General features: G+C 46.2%; 1 protein-coding gene across 4 annotated transcripts in view; it reads left to right on the top strand.

Moving 5' to 3' along the window:
* The window catches only part of SYNE2 (spectrin repeat containing nuclear envelope protein 2), a 188,227-nt gene that overhangs the window by 158,310 nt on the left and 3,769 nt on the right, over positions 1-26,148 (top strand). For 3 of the 4 annotated variants that reach the window (XM_064511952.1, XM_064511950.1, XM_064511953.1), the window contains 13 exons: positions 11,317-11,479; positions 14,941-15,128; positions 15,281-15,431; positions 15,941-16,123; positions 17,525-17,662; positions 18,532-18,726; positions 19,555-19,837; positions 20,211-20,279; positions 21,084-21,220; positions 22,157-22,286; positions 23,358-23,569; positions 25,387-25,587; positions 25,979-26,107. In XM_064511952.1, the coding sequence (XP_064368022.1) occupies positions 11,317-11,479; positions 14,941-15,128; positions 15,281-15,431; positions 15,941-16,123; positions 17,525-17,662; positions 18,532-18,726; positions 19,555-19,837; positions 20,211-20,279; positions 21,084-21,220; positions 22,157-22,286; positions 23,358-23,569; positions 25,387-25,587; positions 25,979-26,107 (2,179 nt within the window). The remainder of the gene's footprint in view (positions 1-11,316; positions 11,480-14,940; positions 15,129-15,280; positions 15,432-15,940; positions 16,124-17,524; positions 17,663-18,531; positions 18,727-19,554; positions 19,838-20,210; positions 20,280-21,083; positions 21,221-22,156; positions 22,287-23,357; positions 23,570-25,386; positions 25,588-25,978; positions 26,108-26,148) is intronic. The other variant, XM_064511951.1, reaches the window with a different exon arrangement.

Consider the following 26,148-nt stretch of genomic DNA (forward strand, 5'->3'; position numbering starts at 1 on the left):
TTTGAGGAGGTCCCTGACCTGTCTGTGCAGGTGGTCAGATTTATGTAATGATAATATTCCCTTTTGACCTTCAAAAGTGTATGGAACTTCCCTGAATATTAGTGCTATTTCTTTAATCGTTCTTTCTTCCCTAACTATGACTGAAAGACCATACCATGAGTTTATTTTTTAAATGCAATATCTTCTGCGTGGTGGTAACCTGGGCAACACTACTAGTAGAAACTAAAACAAAAACCTACATAGTCCAGGCAGTGACCTCTTCTTTTTGGATTAAACATCTTTACTATACTTGAAAGAGTTAAGAACATCATGATCAATTTAGTATTAGTCTTACTGAGACTATCTCATTTCACCATAATCTCTGAGTTTCTACCACAACTTGGGAAGAGGATGCCAGGCTGGTCTCACCTCCTTCCTGCATTTATTAGCAACACAGAAATAAAAAGACCAACACAGCATTAGTATCAGTCTCAACCTCTCTCCCAAGCTTTGGTTTTCCCTGTAACCCCCACCTTGTGCTCCTCTGGGCCTGGAGAAGCTCTCTCTGCTCAGTTAATGTTCAGGGCAGACAAAGTCGGTGGTTGTGCTGTGGCCATGTCGTACCAAGCGTGCTGGATCTTAACCTGAAATTAGATCTGAATGAATGGTGACACATGAGCCATGAATGATTAAGCAGAAGCTGCCTTCTTAGGATCTAACACCTACTTTGTCTGTAGATACGTCTTGGAACAGTTCCTCTCGCAGAGTGCCAATGGTGTATTTGTAGGAATTAAAGTTTTGCTGTTATAACAGCACTTTTTCTGTTCTCATCTTATGGCAACATACTGTTGGTTTTAAAAACTGTTTTGTGGTCATGTATGTTTTGTTTTGTGCTAGTTATGAATCGTAACAATTCTGAAATGCAGATTGAAATGTACGGTATTTTAAAGCTCAAGTAAACATGGCACATTTCCAGTAATATTTAGGAAAATATGCTAAAGAACTGGTCGGATATTTACAGTAATATCTGGCTCTCTATTCAAGTAGTTTTTTGTCTGCTTGGGATGTCTTAAACCTTTACCTTCAGACAAGTGCACGGTGGTACTTTGAGGTAAGTTAGTGCACGTTTCCCTAGAGCAGCAACGTAGCCCTATCATTAGGTGATGGGATATAGCAGTCACTAGAGAGCTGATTTGCTCCTATGTGACAATTTCTGGCTTCTCAGCCTAAAAGGCCTTTGAACGTACTGGCCTACACGTGAGATTTCGCACTAATTGTGCGTTCAGGACCAGGGTGAAGAACTGGAAGGAACTGACGGAAGCGACTCCCTTGGTGGCCTGAGGCTATCACGCAGCCCAGTGGGTTTGCTGGTCCCCTCGGACCAGTGCGTCTCTGTGTTTTGCAGGGTGGGTATAGCACATCTGCCCTCTCACCTAATTCCAGCTGAAATCTGGAGGGAGCTGAGCTAGGCTTGAATAGACAACGTTCAGTGAGATTTCCGCCCCAGTGGTGGACTTTGGGGCACTGAAGAGGAGGTCCCACCTGTGCTTTTTTGGGGGGCAACCTCTTAAGCCCAGGGAGGGAGGAGCAGCATTACTGATCACAGACATGACATGAGTTGGGCCTCTTCGTGGGGGGCAGAACAGAGCGAGGAGCCCTGGGCTGGAGATGAGATGACCTGTGAGTGTGGGTTGTGATGTCCCACACTGATAGACCATCTCTCTCCTTTTCAGTTTGCTTTGGCAAAAGCCTTAAAAATTGTATCTGAGCAGTGCTAACAAAGCTAGGACGCAGTTGAAAGCTGTGAGATGGCAGAATTTGGGCTGGCCCTGTTGCACAGGGGCAGTGTTACACGGAGGAGGAGAGACTGCCGTGCTGCACAGCTGCTCCCCATCACGGCACACCCTGACGTAGCCCCTTGCGCGGGACCCCTGCTTCGTCTGCTGGGAAGGATAAACAGGATGGAACAAACGCTCCAGGGCAGGACTGCTGGAGGCCTAGGAGGTTCTTGCTGTTGAGATAGGAGAATGCTACCTGGAGGGAAATTACTAATTTCTGCAGTGGTAGAGAAGTAATCTTGTCAAGCGCCTGACAAAGCTACTTATAGAAATCTATTTTCACAACATCTGGGTAAACGAGAAGGTGTTTTTGCTCCTGGTTTTGCAGATCAGTAGCCGTAGCAAGGAAGTTGCATATTTTCTGAGTTTTGGGTGCTGAGTCTGAGACCACTTGGAGATTTTGTTTGACGAATATTATGACTCCAGCAGGTTATTTTAAAAGCCTAACTGGCTGCTGCCTTTACTTGCACTTGTGAGTGCCCAGCACCCCATCACCACACCTCCCGGCCCTGGGGAACTGGCAGTCACAGGGATGAGGACCACATCTCATGGTGCCTCCAGGGCAGGCCATGACGTGGGCAGTGCACAAAGCACTGAGCGATGCACTGCATGGAAGGAGAAGATGCATATTGCATCTCTGCCTCTTCAAAGCCTACCTCCATCCTGGGGGCTGAATCTTTCCAGCAGGCAAGTAGTATATGATCCTGTGATTAAAGACTATAAAATAATCCATATCTCCAAAGGAGTCTCATCAAGGTTTTTAGGCAACTTTAATTCTGTCGTTTCTAGTGTCTCCCTGGCTTGCCCTGCAAGCAGCATTTATCTTTTCTGTGGTGCAGTGTATGTGTGTATGTCTGTATCATACCAAAATAAAAGCAAACCACTCTCAGGCCAATTACTCAATACACAGCATTCCTCCTGATAGCTAATTTCACCATTTTAAACCAATAAACATCCTGGGACAGATGGGCAAATTAGGTGAGCTCTCCATTTAGTCCGTGAAGCGATTCTCTTAGTTCATGGTGACAAGCTCAGATTTGCCATATGGCAGCGCTCGCAGGACTTAATGCCTGCATTGTATGCGTGCGCTTGGCTTGCCTGGTGACAAAAGCCCTGCCGCATGCGCTGCGGCCACAGCGTGGCTTGGTGCACGCTGGGACAGGTCTCAAAACGTTAATTCTTGTGGGATAAAATAACCGGTAAGATGTTTGCTCTCCTTTTCAGGTGTGCAAATGCATTTCTGTTTAGCTGTGATGCTATGGGGATTCTTGTGCTTACATCCTGTTGGTAAAGGAAGACTATAAAAGTGCTAACGGGAGGAAGAGTGCTCTGCTGGCTGTGAAAATGGGCACAGAAAATCTCTTGCTTATTTTCTTTCATCGCCGCAGCACCGTATCAAAAGGAACGGCTGCACGCTTGCACACACACCCCAGCGAAGGCCCGACGCAGCAGGAGAGCGAGCGTGCAGGCTGCACGGGGGTGGCAGACAGCCAAAAACCCGCGGAGGGGGATTTACATACCCGGCGTGCCTCAGAGCAGTGCGTTAACTGCCGAGAGTTGCCAGGGAACCGCACTGCCTGCGCAGGCTCAGCCCTGTCCCGCTGCCTCCTGCGGTGGCCGGTCTGCCACAGACGTTGACGCCACGCTTTGCCTCCGAGCCCCGCGGCGGAGGGTTTGCTTTGCAGGCTGCGACGCGCGTTAGCCCCTTCGCTTAGCCACCGGCCTTGCTAATGGCTGGCTGTGGCAGGTTTTTGGTCTGCAGGTTGGTCAGGGCAGTAAGAAAGATGGGCACTTCTGCACCTCCCGGCATCCCGTATGTCAGTCCTGACGCTCTTCCCGGACTATGGGTGTGCTGCGGTGAGCTTGCCTATTCAGTGGGTCAGGATCATGGAGAAAGGCCCATTTCTCACGCGCGCCGCAGGAATCGGTTCAAATGACGGTGCCCTTTCGTACAAGCACAACGTTGCAGAGCAGCTGCCGAGGCGACGCGTGCCCCCTTTTTGACTTTTTATCCTTTGAGACGGGAGTTGGGTCCCTCCCCTGGGCTTGCAGGCCGCTCTCCCTGCGTGCTCTCGGCGCGGCGCTCGCCCTTGGGCAGGGCAGGCCGTCGGCACCACGTGGCGGAGCGCGGTCCCACCCCGCTGCCGCCGGAGCGCGCAGCCGGGGAGTCCAAAGGTCTTTTAAACTGCTGTCGAGCCGTCCCGCGCGGCGAGCGAAGCAGCGTGCGCTGGCGCGAGGCCGCTGGGTAAATGACACAGCCGCTTGCAGCTGAATTATCCTGCTTTGTCGCAGTAAAACTCTCAAATCTCGATTATTTCCATGCAAAAATCTGTGCAGTTGAAATCTTGCTTGCAAGCTGCCTCCTTGCTTTCCTTGTTCTCCCTGTCCTTGAGGGATTACGCTTCTCTTTGGGGCAAAAGCTGTGACAGAGTTCATTATCTTATCGGGCCGGACGGTGCAGCTTATTTTGGTTATGTCACGCGGGGCCGGGGGGGCAAGGTGCTGACGCAGCCGACAGCCCCTGCTCTCTGCCCGCCGTCCTGCTGTCCCCCGTTGAGTTTTGAGGGCGATTCCCCAACTTTCTGCCTCTAGCCTACAATTGCAAACGCCTTTTTGGGTCCTCCCCGAAACCCTGATTGTGTTAAGCTGTCAAGGTGGCCCGAGCCTGCGCTGGGGTTTCGCTGCCGGGGTCGGGACCCCTCCCGCGGTGAGAGGCGGCTTTTCCGGCCCCGCTTATTCGGGCGGGGACTGAGTGAGAGCGGTTGGCAAGTAAATACAGCTCTGCCCAGGGTTACCTGAGCCCTGCAAAGCTTTTGGTTTCAAAATCATTCCTGACATTTTTGGTGGGATTATAGAAACTTTTTTATTATTATAATTATTTTTTTTTGCTGATTATTGCCTGGTTGGGGAGTGACTTTTAATCCTAAGTCCTCTGACTTCCGCCTGTGTTGGGTTTTTTTCTGTCCCTCCCCAACCCACGTTTTCTGGCAGTAATGATACACAAATTATGCCAGCGTGTTTTGTTTTTCCCCAAACGAATGATACCGTAAATGCAGAGCATTGTTTTGCTCTCCGGCGTACCACGCTGCCGGTGCCTGCGGCCTCCGCCTGCCCGGGGAGGTGAAGGAGAGGACAGGCCAGTGCGTGGGGGAGAGCTTTAATTCGGACTGAAATAGCTGCGCCGAGGTGGGAGAGGGGAGCATGGTGGCTGTACGTCCCCTCGCTGGGGGCCGGCCGCGGCTTTGCCCTGCCGCAAACCGTCCGGCTCGGAGGCTGTGGTCACTCCCCGGCGCAGGCAGCGGGACGCATCGAGCATCCTCTCGGTTTCGAAGCCGGCCGCTCGGCGGGCACCGCTTGCTCCGCAGACTCCCCCGCGCCGGGCGGGGAAATAGTGCTCGCAGTTTGGGGGTTTGTCATTGCGAGGAGCCATGCGGCCCTTTGCCAGGTAAAATCCCACCCCGTGGGGGCAAAGGTGGTGGTGGGCTGGGCGAGCTCCCCCTGTGCAGGATGCTAAGGCGGCGAATAAATAGGGCGCACGGCGGAGGAGGGGTTTCCTCCTCCTCCTCCTCCTCCTTCTCCTCCTCCTCCTCCTCCTCCTCCTCGGCGCGTGGAGCGGCCCCTCGCCGCCCGGGATTCGCGAGCGCCCGGGGATGGTTTTCCCTGGCGAACCGTAAGTGCCATCTTGGCCGGGCGGTGGGCCGGGGCGCGTCTCGCCCAGCCGGGCTGGGGAGGGGGGGACACCGCGAGCAGCTGGCGCGGAGGAGACGCAGCCCTTCGGCGGGGGCCGAAACGGGCCGGGGGGCGGTGGGGGCTGCCCCGCTTCGGGGCCGGCTGCGGTGGGGCCACGCTGCGGCACGTCTGCCCGCCGGCGTCCGCGAGGTCAGCGGCTCGGCGGAGCAGTCACCTGGGGTGTTATACAAAGGCCCGAGTGTAGTATTTGCCTCCGACACCGCCTCTCGGAGCTGGGTCTTTTATCCCTTGCACGGTTAAGCTCCTGAACAAAGGTTTCCCCTTTTTGTGCATCCAGGAAAGTCGGTGCTAATCCTGTCAGCCTGCGTTTTCAGCTCATCCCCTGTTTTAAAATAAACGCATGCGGTGCCTTTTGCTGCCTGCCTAGAATGACATTTGTGGAGATGAATGAGACATCAGGACGTTTCTCATTTCTCCAGGCATTATTCATGGCTGCGTGAGCTGTCCGGCGCCTTTTCCGGCAGCGCTGACAGCCGGCGTAATGCACCTGGTGGGCATTTTGCAAGGCGTGAGGTTGGTGCAAACATGTTTCAGGCAGCCTGGAAGCGCCGTCCACGACCAGGTGCTGCCTGAGCGGTAACTGCTGAATGCTGCTCGTCTGGGGCGGCTCAGCCTGCAACGGCCTCACGCATTTCTCTTGTAACCCAATACTGGGGTTAACTGGTAGCTTCAGCAGGGGCCTACTAAGCCCCGTGCCCAATTCAGGTCAGGGCAGTCAGTCCCACTGTTCACTTTTGCAACTAGCTTCTGGTCGTAATCTACTAGTTTTGTTCTGTCTTTTTCTGCCGCTTGTATTTCGGTGTAAAGGTTAAGATATTTAGCAACTGGCTTTGCTGGGCTTATGCCATGTGTGCCTGATGCATGTGTCTATGCACTCTTTTGAATCGGGAAATAATGAAGTTGGGCCCACTGCGAAGTATATGAGGTGTTTGAGTTTGTAGGTCTTTTTATGGTGGTGGTGATATTTGTTGGATTTTTTTTTTCTTTTTTTTTGGTCAGTTGTCATTGGGAAGTGACCTGTGTACAGCTAGGCCTTTATCCAGTAAATGCTAAGTTTTGGCTGTGTGACCAGTAACACGAGAATACTTTGTGGAGGAAGAATTCAATTGTTTATGGTGTTTACACCCTTCTACCCGCTAGGTAACTGGGAGGAGCTCCTGTCCTCTGATGAACTTTTGCAGCATTAATTCAATGGATGTTGGGTGATTGTACTCAATGCGTGTTGGGTGATCGGTCACCTGGGCACGAGGCAGCTTCTGCACCAGGCCTGGTGGCTTGCAAACCCCTACGCAGCTCCAAGGAGATCTGTCTTTCAGGATGAATAGCCCTCTCAGGCTGCGTCTCAAAAGTGTTCACAAGGTTTCTTTTCTGCAAACAGCAGATAATCGCAACTAGGCAAGCCAAGCGAGGTTGTTGCAAATATGGGACTTTTATGGGGATAGGTAGCCTTTTTTACGTTGTAACTTGAGCTGTAGTTGGAGAAATGACAGTTCCCTTTGACTCCTGTGCATCTGTTGGGAATGCCCAACTTTCTCATCATCTCACCGGTTTCTTCATAGTAGAGCCCAACCCTTTATCTTGGGTTTTGTGTGTCTTGACTGTAACGAGAAAAGCCAGTAGTCATGAACATCTGGAGAAGACTCCCTTCCTATTCAGACACTGCACTAATATGAACTTCTGTTAGGTTTTTGTTTTTCTCTGGCTGTTTAGTGCAAGTTTGAGATTAATGACTCAGAGCATTAAGGGTGGTTAAACAACTGACAAATGTCATATTCTATCCAGAATACGTAACAATTTAATTACTTAATTACATTGGTGCATCTGTAACGGCAACTGCTAGAAAGTAAACACAAGCTCACAGTACCACAGCGAAGCTGTCTTTGGGGCTGTTGCTAGTAACATTAGTAGATGCAGCCCTGCGTATGTGGGGTAATACCTGTATCTTGAATTTTAGAGTGGTTTCTAAGCCAAAATAATAATATTGTTTTTTCACGAAAAAGCAACTTGGATTTTAAAGCTGTTGCTTTTCTTATTTATTGAATGTGCTGTCAATCATAAAGATGTTTAATTACAATCTACTATGCCTGGATTTTGCTTTAGACCTTCTTGTCTGTATTCATCTACTTGTCATTCAGCATGTAGACTGAAGAAAGATAGCTTGTAACCCGTGAATTGTTTTAAAATGCAACCTCGAGGCAGGAAACAGGTGGATGCAGACAGAAAAGGGAGCAAGGAAGCACAGAGACAATACTGAGCACAGCATGGTAAGCTATGGTGCCAGCAAGTAATCTGTGGCATAGATGGTCCCAACATATGTGTCTCTTGCAAAAAGCCAGACACATTTCCAGAGCACTAGTTCACGACTGCAGTGGTTACCTTAGCAGGGGAACAGTCTTGCCTTTCCCATGGGAAAAGTCAGTGGTGCATAGCAGGTTTGCCAAGTGGAGCAAGTCTTCAAGGGGTCAAGGGGTCTCTGTTGCAGTCTTCTGGGTAGACAGATTTGTGCGTGGCAGGCGTTGACAGCAGTCATGGTCCACAGGACTGTACCCCCTCTGGTAGGAGGGATAGATTAGGTGGCTTATTTGGGGGGAATCAGACATGGGGAACATAGCAGAATATGCAAAGAATAAATTGCCACTGAACATAGTCGAGGTCAGTGCAGTGATGTAGCCTTCCTTTCCTTATGATTGGCCTGAAGCAGTGCAACCATGTACGTGTTTGGCTCAAACTCTTCCTCAAGCCTGGTGCTTCTACTTGTTCCTTCGGTGCTCCATGCAGATCCTGCATCCCATCTCTCTAGGGAGAAGTGGTCCCGTATCACCTGTGTGTGGTGAGCCACATGCCCTGGGGGCCAGCAGGACATGCAGAGCATTATAACCAACTATCAAAATTGGCTGGTGGGACAGGAGCAGGCAGAGAGTGGAAGGAGAATGAGGTCCTCTGGGTATGCTGCTGCCAGCCCATGATAGCACAAGAAAATGCTGTTCAGTTGCCAGTGTGTGACATGCTTACTGGGTACTACTTACTGGAAGCAGGACGACTGGTACAGCAGCTGTTTGCTGAGGAGCTAGATGCCTTCTGCATACAGGGGTGAACTGGGTAGCAGAGGTCTGAAAACAACTTGTTAAAGAAAGCCAGAGCAGCTAAACATTTCTGCATCTGCTGGCTTCCTCCATAACTGTGTCTCTGTATCAACTGCAGCAGTGGAAAGCATCAGCAGCGCAGAGGGGCAGGGGCAGCTGCTTTGCACTTTACATCAGTATCAGCGGCTTTGTGGGTGCAAGGCGGCAACAAGGTGGACCACACATTTGGGCCAAATCCTTCAGGCTGGCTTGCAGGGTTGCACCAACCATGCAAGTCTGGTTCACGTTTTGCAGAGTTGCTAAACATGTGCCAGGAGTCGTGGTGCAGGACTGTGCTGTTCTCACCCTCACATTCCTGTCCTGGTTCTTGTCCTCCTCATAAAATAACTGAAAGTGCTGCCTGGCCTTTTCAGGCCAAGACGTGGGGAAATCTGCTTCCTGTGCTGCTAATCTATATGAAAACCAAAATTTGTTGGCCATACTCTGTACCTTCACAGTAACCAGCAGGGACTGAACAAGGACAGCAGGATCTTTCCCATGTATCCTCTGTAAGTGCTTTACCTTAAATCAAGAGTGTCTAGCTGATGTACGTGACCTGTTTGATTACCTTAAGATTGCTAATAAGATCAGTTGCTGCTTAAAAGGTGGCATATTCACCATGGATTAGCTGTCCTGCTTGTTTCTTGTCATTGTTTCGTATCCTAGAACAGGCAACTGCAAAAGCCACTCAGCCACAGGCAGTTTGGACCCCTCTCCTCTAAAGCTGGTTGGGACGGCTGACAGCCAGGCAGGAGAGCGGACCAAGAAATTCCTCATTCTTCTTGCAGAGGGGCAGGTCCTCTGCATGAAGCCTGCAGATACCCTGCCAGGACACTCCTACTTGGTGTAATCTGGCCCTGCATGCACCAGATGAGATTACACACACGCACACGCCTGCCTTGGTCCCAGCTTGCATAATTCTGCTGTAGCCAAGTAAGTTAGCATTCATCTCTGACCTCTCGACAGCCACTGCATTTTGGGACATTCAGTGATTCCCTTGTTCAAGCTGCTCTGCCAGCCCTAGCTACCAGTTTTGTTTCGCTGATGATGGTTCCCTGCAGCACAGGCAAATATGTCAGGGCAGCTAATAAATGGGAAAGATTTGGGCCTTTTCATCATGTGTGCTTTGACTTTTTGCACTGTGCTTAATTTAGATAATGAGACTCAGCTGGGTAGTTGCTAGACCAGACAATTGTTCATGATTTCATTCAGAAATTTGCCTTTTTTTTTTTTTTTTTTTTCCTTCCTCTTAATCCCATGCGAGGTGATCTGCCAATCATGGAAGAAAAGATGGTCCTTGTCCCTGGAGACAAGGACACAGGAATGAAATGAGGCAACAGGGGGATGCAAGCAGCCAGGATGGATAATATGGGGAAATGATGCTGGCTAAGAAACAACTTCTCACTGGGACAGGGGTGGAAGCATTTCACCTGACATTAGTGTCTGCGGTGTTGAAGTTTATATTTGAGGTAGTTATCTAGACCACTGCAGTTCGTGGAGAGAAAATGGTGCTTTTAGTTCATCTCATCTTGCAAGCTGGATGTTTAAGACAGGTCAGATGAAAATCAGCATCTAGATTTTCTCTTTCTCCAGTCTGAAGCAAGGAGAGATGAATGCCACCCTGATATCAGGCTTTTTAGTAATTTTTGTTGGAAATTGCAATAAATGTGAATTTCAAGGAGAGATTGGAGAGCAGTCAGGTGGTTTAACAGATGTTCCTCCAACACATGAGGACAGATTTGCCAAAATGTACAAACATGCTACTTGGATAATATGAGGGGATGAGGAAGGCTGGTCTCATGGGCTGATCAGGGATTTTGACAAGGGCATATGCTGTGAAGGCTGAAAATAAATACAAGGCTTGCCTATGCTTTGAGAGCTGTGCTACAAAGAGCTGGAAGAGCAGTAAATGGTCTCAGCAGTTCATTTGCCTGTCTGCTGTACCACTCGCCCCAGCTGTTGGATGTTCTCCCTCTTCTGCATCTTTCTTTTCATTTTCACCCACGAGGAGAGTCTGGCACCTCTCCGCACATTTCAGCGTGCTGCTTAGAAGAGCTTTTAACATCACTGTAGTGCTGTAAGGCTACAGCTGCCATTGCTCAGGCCTTCTCCTCTCCTGTCCACATCCATTTGCCTGCTCCCAGGGTGCTGGATCTGTCATCTGGGCATGATCCTGCCCTGCTGGCTGAGCGCTGCCTTGCTCAGCAGGGCCTGGTGGTCGATGAAGAAAGCATTCAACGTCATTCGTGGCAGAAGAATTGGGCCCTTGGAGGGTCCCTGAAAATCCATTTTAGCTTAACTGAGGCATGTTTCAGTGCAAACGTCCACTTAGACAAATGTCCAGGAATTGCCTGAAGAGCTCACTTGCAGATGAATGAGGCTACAAAAATTCACTCTGCTCATTTAGTTTCATTAAATAATTCACACAGGACCTTTCTGCAGCTGTAGAGCAGAGGCCTGCTGAGCCAATTTAGGTAGGTTTTGACTAAAACGTGGCTCTGATTTGCAGACAACGGCTTGGCGTGACAGTAAGTGCTTCGTAGATCCGTGTCTGTCATCACCTCCTGCTAACATCGTTTCCACTGATTACAGATCTTTGTAACAAAATATTCTTCCGGTTTCTTTAGGGTGAAGAAACTGAAGGAAACCTTTGCTTTTATACAACTGTTGGACAAAAACATGAGTAACCTTCGCACCTGGCTGGCCCGCATTGAGTCTGAGCTTTCCAAGCCTGTTGTTTACGACATATGTGATGACCAAGAAATCCAGAAGAGACTGGCAGAGCAGCAGGTGGGAAATAAGAGCAGCCAAAGTAAATGAGCTAAAATGTTGCTGATTATAATTGGTCCTGGTTTTAAATCACCTATTTCTTTTCTTTAACCAGGACTTCTAACTGTTTGCATTTCACTGCATTTTCCTGCCAAGACACTTTACAGGGACAAATTTAGTTTATTTGATTACTCTAATTTCAGTATTGTTAGTGTTGATTTGCAGCATTTTTGATAGTTTTTTACTTGGTTAAGTACAACAGACTTCATAAGGGTTAGACAGGGATGCAGGCAGCGGGCTAAGTCCACGAGGATGACTTAGGCTCAGCACTGCAAGGCCTGAATGCTGGGTCTTCTACAAACTGGCTATGATGGATTTAAGTGCAGTGATTTGATGCATTGCTCATTCCTCCCTCCCCCCTTGCAGACATCAAAGCAGGCTTGGCAGAAAAGGATGTTTGTTTGAGCTTTGGAGGGGGGACTTGTACAAACACACCTTTGACTGAGGCCTGATCCAGGAGACAGGCTCTGAAAATCCCCTCAGGGTTGGGTGAGATGGTGCGTGAATCCTGCTGAGGCGTAAGCGTGACCCAACCGAGCCCTATCAGACCTTGGTTGAGTGCGTGTAGGCATTTCACCAAGAGAGCGGCTGAGCGGGGGAATCCTAAGGATCTGTGTTGATTTTTAAGTGCCAAAGATGGCAAGGACTGGGCACAGCTGAACTTGCCGGCTGTTCCAGCCAAGTAGAAGTGTGGGATGAGATGGATAGTCCTGGAGTAAAATTTCTCTCTGCAGCAGCTAGAGAAGGAAAAGGAGTTTCTCTGAGGCACCAAGTGTTGCGAGGCTTGCTGGTGGTGTGGCATAACCTGTGTCACTCCTTGCCCAGGGCTGTGCTTTGAGTGTTCATGGGCTCAAAGTGGGGTCTCCCTGCGTACACTGAGAATCACCACTGCTGTAAAACAGAACTCCAGAGACTGTCCTCTGGCCACTGGGATAAACTGGGATATTTGCCCTAAAACCGAGCACCAAGAATAAACTATCAAGTGTGGAAGCTTTATGGCATCTGCCCTTAAAGAACACCTGGGGTGGGTAACATGTCCCTTCTTCTCTCCCACTGGCCCCTGCTCTTGTCTGAGAAAAAAGCCCTGAGAGATGCAGACCTCAGGGCTGCCTTCTCCCTCTGCGAGAGCTGAGCACCACACAGCCCTGGCGTTGCCATAAAGGCCAGCTCCTCCTTGGCAGGAGGTGGTCAAACACCAGAAACTTTGACTCTCAGCATCTAATGGTTTCACTTGCAATACAAATGGTCATGCAAACAGAGGGAATATTTTCTCCTCATCAAAACCCTTTGCATTCTCAAAGGCCATGATACATTACACCAGGCAAAGACGTGGAGCACAGAAGAATTGTGTCCCAACTGATTTATTTTTATTACGAGCATTCAAGCTGCAGCTTGCTGGAGAGATATTGTTTGCTCCTCAGAGCTACTCACTGCTTTGTTGTTTGGGTTCTGTTTCAAACAACAGACCTCTTTTGCTCAGCTTTAGCAAAACCCTTATCTGAACGCAACAAGTAAAGAGATATTCCCCGGGTTTATCTCAACAATTACTTTGCAAGCGTGGAGTGATGGTGAGAAATACTCCTCACAGGCTTCTTTTGTGTGACCTCCGTGATTGGAGAAGTTTTACCTGTTCTGCCTCAAACAATGAAAAATGTTTGAAAAATGTTGTGCATCCAGAGACTTTTATGGCGTGCTTGTTCAGTTAAAGGCTTAAGATTTGAAACATGAATAATATTCATTTTTAAATCTAAAAGCTGTTTGCAGAAGTCTAGCATCGTGTAGTCTGTTTAAGCTCACTGGGCAATGCTGTGCAGAGTTGGTGGAAAAGTACCTGTGGGGGCCAACGTATGCTCTTGGCCCCGTTGTTTAGTACGTGGCGTCTGTGTCTTGCTGTAACGCAGTTAGGTCAGTGGGAATAAGCAGCTTTGGTAACAGCGAGCCTTCTGCCTGGCGTTATTGCGTGAACCTAGGCATGACCGAAAGTAATGAGATAGTGTCAGCTAGATCGCGTCGTGCAAATAAGGATGATTTTATAATCTGTGGAACAGATTATCATTTTCACCAATGTGGCTGTAAATCCAGAGCAATGTCAGTGAAATCAGAAGAGTCTCTGCAGGTAACGGTAGTGGGGCAGAGCCCGCTCCAAGAAGTAGAGCCCATGTTAAAAAGACACTGCTGCCTCTGCTGAAAAAACAACTGTGAATTGTTAATAAGCTGTTAGAAATGATGTTGGGTCTGCTTCTGGCAGCCTCTCACCTATGTAAAGATTTTGGCTTTTACTTCCCGTAAAGCTGCAGATTACCACAAATCCCACAAGCCAAATTCTGACTATTTATGGCTCAGCCCTTCTTTCAGGTACGCATATAAATACCACTGGAGCCTGCCAGTGGGTGATACTCAACTCCTTGCAGCTTATTGATTTCTGCAGAGATCTTCCCTCAACTGCGTTTGGGTTTCCTACAAGCCTTCTGTCTGTTTTTTTTTTAAGTCTAGAGCAAACCCAATTCTTCTTTATCTGTTTGCTAAAATCAGTAATACCATTCAGTGAGAGTTCCTGTTTGCTCTTGTCAGTAAAATACATTTTCTTTCACGTTTTTTGTTGTTCTGGTGTAATTCCAGCAAATTCACTGCATCCTTCATTAGGGAAGCCAAGAATGGGTTGAAATAATGGAGATGTAGTACCCATTGCCATTTTGTTAACATTCTCAGTTGGTAGTATTGCATAGAGCTGCTTTTTCGATTAGAAACATCTAGATAAGGCTTTCTTTTACTCTTCTTCACTTAAATTGACTTTGTCAATAGTTACATGTACAAAATGAGTGGCTAGAATATGATGGAGATGCAAGCTGTGGAAAAGAAACGTGTAGCATAGATTAGACAAAGAGTTTTTGCAGGCCCTTTGAAGTAGTTTCTTAAAATAAGAGGTCTAGAAGGGGGCATAAGGGTAGCAGTGCAACACTGACTCTGCGTATGCTGTGCTTCGCAGTTTGTAATACCAGCTGATCATGTAATCACTAAAATACGGGAGCTGGGCTGTGAGTTGTCTGTCAAGTCCTGTAGTGTCATATGAGATACTGTCATCTAGTACTGTCAAAATCAGTAAGTGTGTGTTTACAGTGTGTGTAAGGTTTGGATTTTGAATGCATGTTAAAATTGTTCAGACTGTTAATGAAAAGATTGAGCTTTCGCTGGGAAACCAGAGCTGGACAATCCCCTCTTGCGTGGCAGGTCCCTGTCCTGTCCTGTCCTGTCAGCCTGTCATCTGCACAGCTCATCCTACAAGTCTATTCTCTAAAGCTAAATAAGCTTTTACTGGCACAGAAATTGTTCTTCCCTATCCACTGCAGCATTTTGAAAGGGTATGTCTGAAGCCTAGCTGTACGCATTGCCTTCTGCTGAAACTCTTCTTTTCCCCATCACAGGATCTGCAACGGGACATAGAACAGCACACTGCTGGGGTGGAATCTGTGTTTAATATCTGTGAAGTCCTGCTGCACGATTCGGATGCGTGTGCTAATGAGACAGAGTGTGACTCCATCCAGCAGACTACCAGGAGTTTGGACAGACGGTGGAGAAACATTTGTGCCATGTCTATGGAGAGACGAATGAAGTGAGTCTCTTGTTCTGACCCTTCCTAGAGAAGTCTGTGGCAGCACTTTGAAGAAACACTTGCTTTTGCCACAAACTGAATATTGAAGAAGAAATGCAAAATGAATGCTAAGCTTGTGATAAAACTCTTCCATTTTTGCACCTCCCTCTCAGAATCGAGGAAACCTGGCGCCTGTGGCAGAGGTTTTTGGATGACTATTCACGCTTTGAAGATTGGCTAAAATCAGCTGAAAGGACAGCAGCTAACCCCCATTCTTCAGAGGTTCTGTACACGCATGCAAAGGAGGAGCTGAAGAAGTTTGAGGTGAATTCTTTAACTTTAGCTTTTTATGCTCACCAGCAGGCTGAGTGATCAGATTGCTGAATACTTACTGTCTGTGTGAAATGCCTGGATCTCTGAAAGACATTCGGCTGTTTGGAAGAGGTAGTATAGAGTACATAAATAATTTAACTGGTGCATAGTTGCTAGGCAGCTAACTGACTCATTTGCCTCCAGAATTTTTGTATGTAGAGAATCCAATACTCAGAACTGACAAGATATTGCTTGTAAGTTAAAAATTTACTTTCTATAGGCAGGACACCTCTGTGAGCTGTTTTTTTTTTCCTTCCTTTTCCTAATAAGCTAAATATGAGCAGGGAGAGTTGATTTTGAAAATTTAAAATATCGGGCCTTCTCTGGATTTAATTTTGAAGATGCTGTAAAGTCTGTATTTTGAGGGAAAGGGACATCATCATCTCTAGATAGATAGATAGTGTCACACCAATCCTTTCCTTTATTGGTAAGGGACGTGAGTTTGTCGATTTGCCTTGCAGGCTTTCCAACGGCAAATCCATGAACGACTCACTCAGTTGGAGCTGATCAATAAGCAGTATAGGCGCCTCGCCCGCGAGAACCGCACTGACTCGGCCAGCAAGCTGAAACAGATGGTACATGAGGGCAACCAGCGCTGGGATAACCTTCAGAAACGAGTCACTGCCATTCTGAGGAGACTCAAGGTAATTGCATGGTGGGGTGACACAGTGAGAAGCTCCTACAGGTTCCTACAGGAATTACCAAGGGCAAAACACGTACTTGAGCAGCAGTCTTGTGCTGGTTTGTGTTCCAGCCTTAGTGGACTTGAGTTATCAGTGTGGGTGAGCAGCTCTGAAAGAGGTCACTGAGTGTATCACATAAATATGTCCTTGACAAATTGGCTCCTGTTAACCGAAGCAGCGTAGGTAAAGAATGGCTGCAAATTTTGGAAGGTGCGTTGTAGGCATTACTGTTCCTACTCCACTTCTCTACTCTAGCCCTGTCATGGCTGGATGCCTTCAGTGCATGTGCATCTTTCCATAAATGAGAGGCGGAGAGAACAAATGCAGAAGTGGAGTTCACAACGCAGCTCTGCTTAACACCAAGTTGTGGTTTACCTGCAAGGCTTTAGCCATGGAGATGTGATGGAGGGACATGCTGCTGTCCCTGCCTTGTGCTGCGCGCTGTGCCTGACGGAGGAATGCTGTCGAAGGGTTTATTTGTGACACTTCAGGGAACCGTACTGCTGCTGAGGGTGATTTTTCTCTAGTCTAGCTAAACCAATTTCTGAGAAGATTTTCTGTGCTGTGCAGTAGGAGAAACTTGCTGCTGCCTGATTTTTAAATACAGCAGGGCTTTTAGTACAGCAGGGCTACAAGCAATTGATGGGGAAAATTATTAGGTCCCAAAAGCTGGTGGGTGAGGCTGTGAGATAGGTGAAGGGGGTTGATCTGTGCAGTTAGGAGCTGTCATATTTGGGATATTATATAATCTCCTTCTTGAACAGTAAATCCAGAGGAGAACTGGGGCACTGAAAGCTGCACTTCTGTTGATGCTTTTTGCAGGAGATGGCAGCAGAGAGAACATATCCTGCCTTCCATGCAAAGCAGTGCATTAATTACACTGGCACGGATATCCGTGTTGCAGCCTCTCCATCGTTTTACTGATTTTAATGTCATGGCTTTAATTGCCTGAGTTTAATTAGAGATGCGTCTGGCTTCCTTTGTCTAACGTTTTTCTAAATTTAAAACAAATAAGATACTTAAACCTGAGCCTGAATGACTGTTGCAGAGGTATAATGATGTGGGAGAAGGTATATTTGTTATGCAGTGTGGAAGCAAGAATATTATTTTATATAAACATCCCCTACTGTTGAGATTTTATTCCTTCTCCCAGAGGAATAGCGTACCAGTATAGGATGCTTTATGCCAGCATCACTACAGGAAGGGGACAGTTAGTATGTGTGACATGCTGCCATTTGTGTCCTCTTGGCCTTTAAGGTCAGCAGCAATCTTGAAACAAAACATTATTTTCAGAGGGCTTCTATGACCATCTTTTCTCTGTATTTCAATGAATATAACACTGGCTCCCTTCCTGCTCCTCAGCACTTCACCAATCGGAGAGATGAGTTTGAGGGGACGAGGGAGAGCATCCTCGTGTGGCTCACAGAAATGGACCTCCAGCTGACGAATGTGGAGCACTTCTCAAAAAGTAACTTCGATGACAAAATGCGCCAGTTAAATGTATGTATCCTTATGAAACATTGTTTAATATAGCCCAGCTGGTCATACTGGGCTGCCCTTTCTTGATAGTATCACCTACTTTTCTGGAACTTCATGATAGCCAGCAGGTCTCTGTTGGGCTATATTTGATGTAAGACACCAGTAAACTTCTTATTCTCTGAATCAAGATTAACCAGATTCAGGATTCAAACTCACGGTTCTGTCTTGCTGTTTTCTCCTAACACCTTAGCATCAGTGACAGTGATATCTGATGTGAGGAGCACATGTGGGTTAACAGGCAAAGCCACATCCCTAATTTCAGGCACTTCTTTCTAGCGAGATTTTCTTTGAACCAGCGTTAAGCTAGGATCTCCTCTCTGAGTGCGTTGGTTGTAACTGGGACAGAAATAGGGTAGCATGTGAGTGTAATGTTTCTAAAGACCAAACTAGTTCTCTGCTGCCTGCTCATGTGCTGATTTCCCCTTTTCCCTTACACTGTTTTGGGGTGTAGATTTGTTGGTATGCAGACTCTTTGCAGGCCCAATTACCCAAACTTCTCTGCGACTGAGAATAAGATTGCATGTAACCAACAACAGAAGAAACTCTGATTATCTGAATTCTCACACCCTGATTCCCTGCAGGCTCAGGATACTGCAGTCGTATTGATGTACACATGGGTGGAAAATGCCACTTCATTTGGAACTGCAATCCTGCTAATAAAACAAACCTCTGCACATCTTGGGTGAAAAGATATTTGCCAAATGAAATTAGACAATGATGTCAATTGCTAGTTTCATTTTTTTACTGCACTGACCTAGAAAAGGAGGACAAACATCAGGCTAGAAAGGGCCATTGCAGAAGTAATCATTTTTCTTGTATGTTCCAAATAGGGTTTCCAGCAAGAAATAACATTAAACACCAATAAGATTGATCAGCTAATTGTTTTTGGGGAGCAGCTGATTCAGAAGAGTGAGCCCTTGGATGCTATCCTGATTGAGGATGAATTGGAAGAACTTCATAGATACTGTCAGGAAGTGTTTGGGCGAGTTGCCCGATTCCATCGAAGACTGACTTCAAGGCATCCCGTAAGAAGCAAGAGTCATTTTGATGCTTTGGCAGGATTTTGGTGTTTGAACTGCAATGTTCATTGCTTATCCCTAGCAGCTTGACTCAGTAGATGGAGCTCAAAGGGGTCAAGAACGCATCAGTAGTTGTGCCTGCTTTGCTAAATCTTTGTCATCAGTCATGTTTCCTCATTCCTCTCCTGTTGGGTCTCCATCTGCAGAATCTGGATAATAACATGGAAATAATTCACAGGGTTAATATTTAGATGGTAGTGGTCTGAGGGCTTTAAAAGGCTTTTGCTGTTTTTTATATCACTTCTTATTTTCTTTAATTTCAATAATGTGCTCAGAATATCTCTTTATGGGTTCGTTTGTTAGGCTCCATCTGTCCACTTTCTTATGGCAACCCTAAATGGGGAATAGCATGCTCTTTACTTTTCGCTGGAAACATTTGGCTTTGGCCTGAAAAGAAAGAACATCTATTAAAAAGCCAAATAGAGGAAGTAACAAACTTGAGCATCTGAAAGTAGCTGTTCACCTGCTCTGAGCAGTGTTTCTCTGCTGACCTGTGCAGTCTGTTTTGAACTGGGTATCCCTTTCTGCAAACCAGAGAGAAGTGTTTTGGTGGTGGCTGAGCGTCTTGAAAGACGAGAGGTAGTTGCTGGTGTGAGGATTTTGGCAGAAGAGAAAGGAGGCAGAAATGATGCTTCCCTTTAATTTGTGGCACATGGGGTCTGCTGACCCCAAAACAGTCTCCAGTAGTACTGTGCTGCTCAATCATTAGCTTATTAAGCAGCCTAGATCTATTATAATTCTTACTAATATGCAATAATTATTCTATATTTTTAGGGACTGGATGATGAAAAAGAGACCTCTGAAAATGAGACAGATCCAGAAGACTCCAGAGAAATCCAGAATGATCCCTGGCATAAGAAGGCTATCAGTGAGGTGCCATCTTCCCCGCAGTCCCTTTGTCACCTTGTGCCACCTACTCAAGGTCATGAAAGATCAGGCTGTGAGACCCCTGTCAGTGTTGACTCCATCCCGCTCGAATGGGATCACACAGGTGATGTGGGGGGCTCTTCCTCTCATGAGGACGAAGAAGAAGGAACATACTACAGTGCTTTGTCAGGTGAGAACCCACTGCCAGGTGTTTGCTTTGAGATGGACAATTGCAGGATGTCCTCTGGTGGAAGGGAGGGGGACCGAGGTCTTGCTCCTACTTGGTTGGTTTTCAAGTACTACTAATAAATGTGAGCAGTCTTATCTCTTAGGAATACTGTCTTGATGAAAAAAATGGTATTGTCTAAAGCAACCTTATATTTTCAGGAATATAAGGTTTTTAGAAGCCTTACTTTTTAAGAATGTCTGATTAAAAAAATAGTAACAACTTTTTATTTTGGTTTTTCTTTTTGGTCTTTGTTTTCCCTCATTGTTTCAAATGTTTCTTTTTATTAGCTGGAAAATATTGAATAGTGAGGAAAATGACATTATTCTTTTTTCAGATGTAGAAATCACTGAAAATCCTGAGGCATATCTTAAAATGACCACAAAAACTTTGAAAGCATCTTCTGGTAGGCACCTGCTAATGCATGTGTCTGAACATGGCAATCTCCCTGTGCTGCACGCTATATTCCTCAACCTCTCTCATACGTAATGTCTGACTTCCTGCCTTGTGTGGACACCATGTATCATCCTGCCATGGTGTTCTTATGCTGCAGTATTCACATGTACATTACAAAGCAGTCAAAAACATGCCATTTAGATTTTGCCTGGCAAATGCCAAGGTGGTTAATGTGCATTTCATTGTATTGATTCAAAGTCTTTTGGTACTTTCTTGGTGGTTTGCTCTGGGTAGTATCACTTTTTTTGGTTGTTTCTAATTTCAATTGCATAATTTCTGAGGAAAATAGTTTCAACTCTGCAAGTATTTTTAGTGTTTTGCATTATGCACGACAGCACCGTGGGTGTCCTGTCAATTAAATCCAGACTGAACGTTCCCCAAATCAGGACATGACTATACTTGTTCCTCCTAAAATGAATTGCAGATATGTGATAATATCTTTGGGATGCAAACTTTCCAAAACCACAGTGCAGCCTTGTTATTTATTTTTGTACTCATACTTGTATTCAGACATTTTCCAGGAGAAAACAGAAAGTCCCATAACTGCATGGCTCTCATCTCATTACCTTTGAAACACTGTTATGTTTTGCAAATGTGCATGCTTTGCAAGAAAAGCTGCAAAACTGTCGTTTTTATGCCATAATTTGATGCCATTTTATTCAGAGCGCTTTCTAACTTAATACAAAGCAACAGCTTCCTGGTGGAGATGGGCTTTTGCGTTCATGGTGTATGGTTTTGATTTTATTTGTTTCAGGAAAATCTGTTGCAGAAGCTCATCCCTGGCATTCTCCGGATAGCCCAGTCTGCAGGAAACACCGATACAACCAGGCAGAGATGGTTGGAAATATGTTGTCTGGTCCGGAGACGAGTACCCCCTATAAGCCAGGCTATGTGAGTTGGGGGCTTTGTGGGCACTGAACCTGTACTACACAGAGTCTGTGTTTGTTCCTATGTTGTCCCATCCTCTTCCTTCCTCCAGCATCAAGGAAAATATTGGGGGTGGGGGGTGATATTTATGCAAAATTAGATGTTGTTTCTGGTGGCTCATGTAACGAGTGAGAGTCTCTCCCTCCATCCACTCGCTCAGGCTTCTCTAAAGCAATTCGGAGTGCTCACATTAGGTTCCTGGTCAGAGTCAGTGTCTGGAGGAGCCTGATTCCTCTATTGTCATGGCAGGACAAGTCTAGGAAGACTTTACTGTCCAAGGTGGGGGTGCAAATACCCTCCCTTGGTATTTACTTAGATATATTTATGTGCCAAGACAAGTGATTTGGAGGGTCCTTTTCTAGCATGCAACTCACTATTTAATCCACTTCCAGACATTCAAAAAACTGCCCAAAAGGTAGTGGCAAGAGGAGAAATGCCATTGCCCACTGATAGCTCAGCCTCACGGCTGGTTCCATCAGCAGGCCCAGCCATGGTCATCCGCAGCAGTTATCAGCACTCCTCCAGGCATGGGGTGGTACTGGTATCTGGGTGCCTTTGTCACCGCTAATCAAATCCATTGCTTTAGAGTCAGTGTTACCAAGGCCCAGAATCCAGCAAACAGCATCAGCAAATGTAGGTTGTCTGGTACATGTAGTGCAAAACAATTCATTTGCAGACATGTCCGATCTTGTAATAATTAACGTCACTATGGTGTGTGTCTGTTTATTAAAAAGGCACAGAGGGCCAATATAAACTGCTAGCGATGGTGCAGCAGCCCAGTGCTAAATCTGACGTGCAAGTGCTCAGCGTCAGCCCAGCTGCCCCAGTGTAACGCACATGAAGCTTGACCTCCGACAGCTTGTTAGCCTCCAAGGCTCACCCACTAAAATGTCATTCCAGGTGAATCAGCTCAGGCCCACAAGCAGCAGCAGCAGCAGCAATGAGAAAATTACGTCCGCTAACATGAGTGATGAAGAACAGCAAGATGAGCAGGAGCTTGTGAACATAGCAGCTGCGGAGAAGCAGTCAGGTACGGTGCGTTCAGGCAGTGAGGCTGGGTTTGGTGCAGTGATATTTGTCCTGTGACTCTCAGGGGACAAAGCAGAGATGACACAAAGGCAGCACACTCCTCCTGGGAACAAAATAGAAGCAAACTGCTATGCTCCAAGTTAATGTATTTTGCTGTATTTTGTGAGAAGGAGCCGCCTTCTCACTTGACATTGTCCAACTTGTGCTTGCTGTTCTCAGCCTTTATATTTTCTGTCAGAACTGAGATTTTTGTCACTTATAATGTGTTTAACTTATACCTCTTTGCTGGTTGGAATGAATGGGAACAATTTCACTTTTGTCTGGAGACTGGCTACCTCAGAGACTTTTAATCAGATTTCAAACCCAAGGAGTGGGTCCCTGTCTAAAACAAAATTGCCATAGTTTGTTCTCTCAGGCATGGGTACATCATATAACAAAATACTACAACTCTCATTTACAGAAATGTTTTGTTAACCAAAGCTGGTAATGTACTCTGTTCTTCACCGTGGTCCTTTCTTCAAAATAGGGCAAGAAGCTGGTTTTCTTAACTCTTTGGGCCCCCGTTCCTGGTTTCAGGTGCTTGAGATTGTAATAAGATCATGTTTGTACTGCAGTTACAAAAGGGAAGCAAGTGGTGAAAGGAGAATGCAGCTATGTGAACAGGTTACTCAGTTAATGCCTCTGGTCTCACAAATCGGCCAGGGTTGGGTCCCCTACATGGGGTGAATAAGAAAATCTTTGAGAAAGATCTAGATGGGCTTCCAGAAACAGTGTTAGTAAATGTACAGGTGGTGTACACTTAGTCTATTCTTCCAGCTGAATTAAAACTTTCTTCAACTAATAGTAATGCTACACAGGATCCTACCTATTTGGATAACTTGACTAGTAATAAGAAAACTATTGACTGCATAATCTCAAGAAGAAACAGTGTTTGGATAACAGTTGTACATGGTAGGAATTATTTGGCCTTAAGCAGGTTGGAGCATAAATTATTTATCAGACTCCCTGCACCTGTTTTACACAATGTTCACCTTATTGATGATTGAAACATTTGCTGTTATGGCACGTGTAGGCATTATTGATAGATGGGAGCTCATCCAAGCTCAAGACCTCAGAAATAAACTCAGGATGAAACAGAACTTGCAGCAGTGGCAGCAGCTGAACTCTGATATCAGTGACGTCTCTGCTTGGCTGGATAAAACCGAGGAAGAGCTGGAAGAGCTGCAAAAAGCAGAGCCTCCGACCAGCATGCAGACGATGGAACAAAGGGTCAAGAAACTGAAAGTAAGTTACGGCATACTGAGAAGTGGGATTTCAAGATGCTGATGCTCTTTATGGTTGTCTCTCTTGCTCCTAGGATGGGTAGGCAGCATGAAAGCTAATAGCAACGCGCATGTTCAGGAGAGGAGCTAAGCTGTTTTCAGCTGAGAGGACTAAAGAAGCTAGTTAAGCAAAATGCTTCTGTCTTCATATGTGTAGATTTGCAGGAGACCTGTGTGGTCACAACAGGCAGCCAATCTGAAATAAAAATCTCTCCCTTTCTGTTTCCTTACCAAGACAGTTTATTTTCTCTCCCTCTCCCACAAAACCATTCAACCCAAAACTTCTCTTTTTTAGGGCTTTTGTTTTGAAAGATAAACACAGAACAAAACTAAACAAATGACTCAGACTTGCCAAATGCCTAAGGTCTGACCTTGTCATGGGGGGGAAGTAAATAGTCTGAGCAGTGATACTTGCATTCTTCCTTGGTCTGTGCCACCCCCCTCTAAGCAAACTAGAGGAGGATTGTAAATCAGCTGAGTCTACTGGCTAGGCTGCCTTGGATGGCTTTTTATTGAATTAATTGGGAGAGGGGTTGCAGTTCAGATAGGGAGACTGAGGAAAGCCTGCCCTAAAGCTGTTCTTTAGTGACGCAGTATTTGCAAAAAAGTCTTAGCTCTAAATAGCACCTTTGTCTCTCACCTGTAATCAGGTAGTTGGAGGATCTTGAGGATATATAGAATGAGATTCTTCGTCACAAAGACTACTGAAAAAAAGCAGTCAGAGGTGTGCTGATTGCAGGACTCATCCTGCAGCTCTTACGTTTCTATTGCAAGAGCGTACAACTTGAAAAAGACTGAGTACCATCAATTTAAACTGTAAAATTCTGAAGGATAGGAAGTATTGTTTGGCTGCAATTTTAAGGAAGGAGAGGAAGGCAGGCAGGGCTGCCATTCAGGGGAATCTTCACAAACTGGAGAAATGGGCTGGCAGAAATTCTGACTAGATAGAAGATAAAGACTTGTTCACAGTGCGGGTGGCCTGGTATGGAAAGGGGGCCCAGAGGGGATGTGGAATCTCTATCCTGGGAGATATTCCAAATTTTGACTGGATGAGGCCCTGAGCAACCTGCACCGAGTTTGAAGCTGGCCCCGCTTTGAGCAGAAGGATGGACTAGAGACCTCCAGTCTTCTCAGTGGTGCCCAGTGACAGGACAAGAGGCAACAGACACAAATTGAAACACATGAAATTTTTTACTGTGAGGGTGGTTGGACACTGGAACAGCCTCTGTAGAGAAGTTATGGCATCTCCATCCTTGCAGATATTCAGGGAAACCTACTGTAGCTGATCCTGCTGGAGCCAGGGGTATTGGACAAAATTGTCTCCACAGATCCCTTCCAACCTCAATGATTCTGTGATTCTTTGATGTCCCTTTCAACATAAATTATTTTAGGATTCTAAAGTTGATAAACCTTTATAAGCAAGAGGAAACATCACGTGATGATCTGTGGGAATATTTTTCCAAATGTCAGGAAGAGAGACAGAAATGCTGAGCTCAGGGGGATGAAGGACAGATGTGGATTAAGCCATTAATGCCTGCAACTGAGTGAGAAGTGCAGGCCCAACCAGATTTGTTCTCTTCGAAGTGAGGGGTTTGGCTTTCCAAAAAAAAAAAAAAAAAAAACCTACCTTAATATGCTCCTCAGTAGTGTCTGAAAAGTCATTCAAATGCAAACAGCTTTCCCCAGTACCTGTGATTCTTTTGAGTGCATAGTTTTATTGTAAACAAACAAGATGTATTCAATCAGTCATAGAGGCTCCTAATCTACTTTCCCCACCAGGACATGCTTAAAGCATTTGATAACTACAAGGCTGTGGTGCTTTCAGTTAACCTGAGTAGCAAAGACTTCCAGCAAGCAGATAGCACAGAGTCCAAAGAGCTTCAGAACAGGCTTCGGCAGGTGAACTTGCGTTGGGAGAAAGCAACTCATGCACTGGACAACTGGAGGAAAGGTCTGCAGCAAGCACTACTGCACTGCCAGGTGACTATAACATGGTGAACAGGTTATAAGGGAAAACTTGTTAAAGTGCTACTGAGGGGTAAATACAGGGAGGGAGGTGAGGAGAGGGGTAACTCCTGCGCATTAGTGGAATGGTTGTTCAGAATCCAAGACTCTTTATTGTCTTCGTATTAGAAACTTGGCTCTGCTGGGTTTGAAGGGTTTGGTAAAATCTTTGACCTGGATATTATCCTTTTATTATGCAGATGGAATAGCTTGCTAAAGTCTCACTAATCATGAATTTACTGTCAGCTCTTTCTAATCCAGGCCGTGCATTTTGTTCATAGGCAAAGCCAGGTGAAAGCACTGCAAAGGTGGTTTTTATTTATTTATTTATTTTCCTCTTATGTGCAAATCTTTACTTTTACTCCAGGACTTCCATGAGCAGAGCCAAAAGCTACTCCTGTGGTTAGCAAGTGCTGAAAGCCGAAGGAACGAAGCGCAAATCACAGATCCAAATGCTGACCCCCATACAATACTGGAATGCCAAAAGGAGCTAATGGTACGTCATGCACCTCAGGTTCCTCCCATGAGTCGATAGCT

The sequence above is a fragment of the Dromaius novaehollandiae genome, chromosome 5 (assembly GCF_036370855.1).
Source record: "Dromaius novaehollandiae isolate bDroNov1 chromosome 5, bDroNov1.hap1, whole genome shotgun sequence".
In the NCBI taxonomy this organism is placed as follows: Eukaryota; Metazoa; Chordata; class Aves; order Casuariiformes; family Dromaiidae; genus Dromaius; species Dromaius novaehollandiae.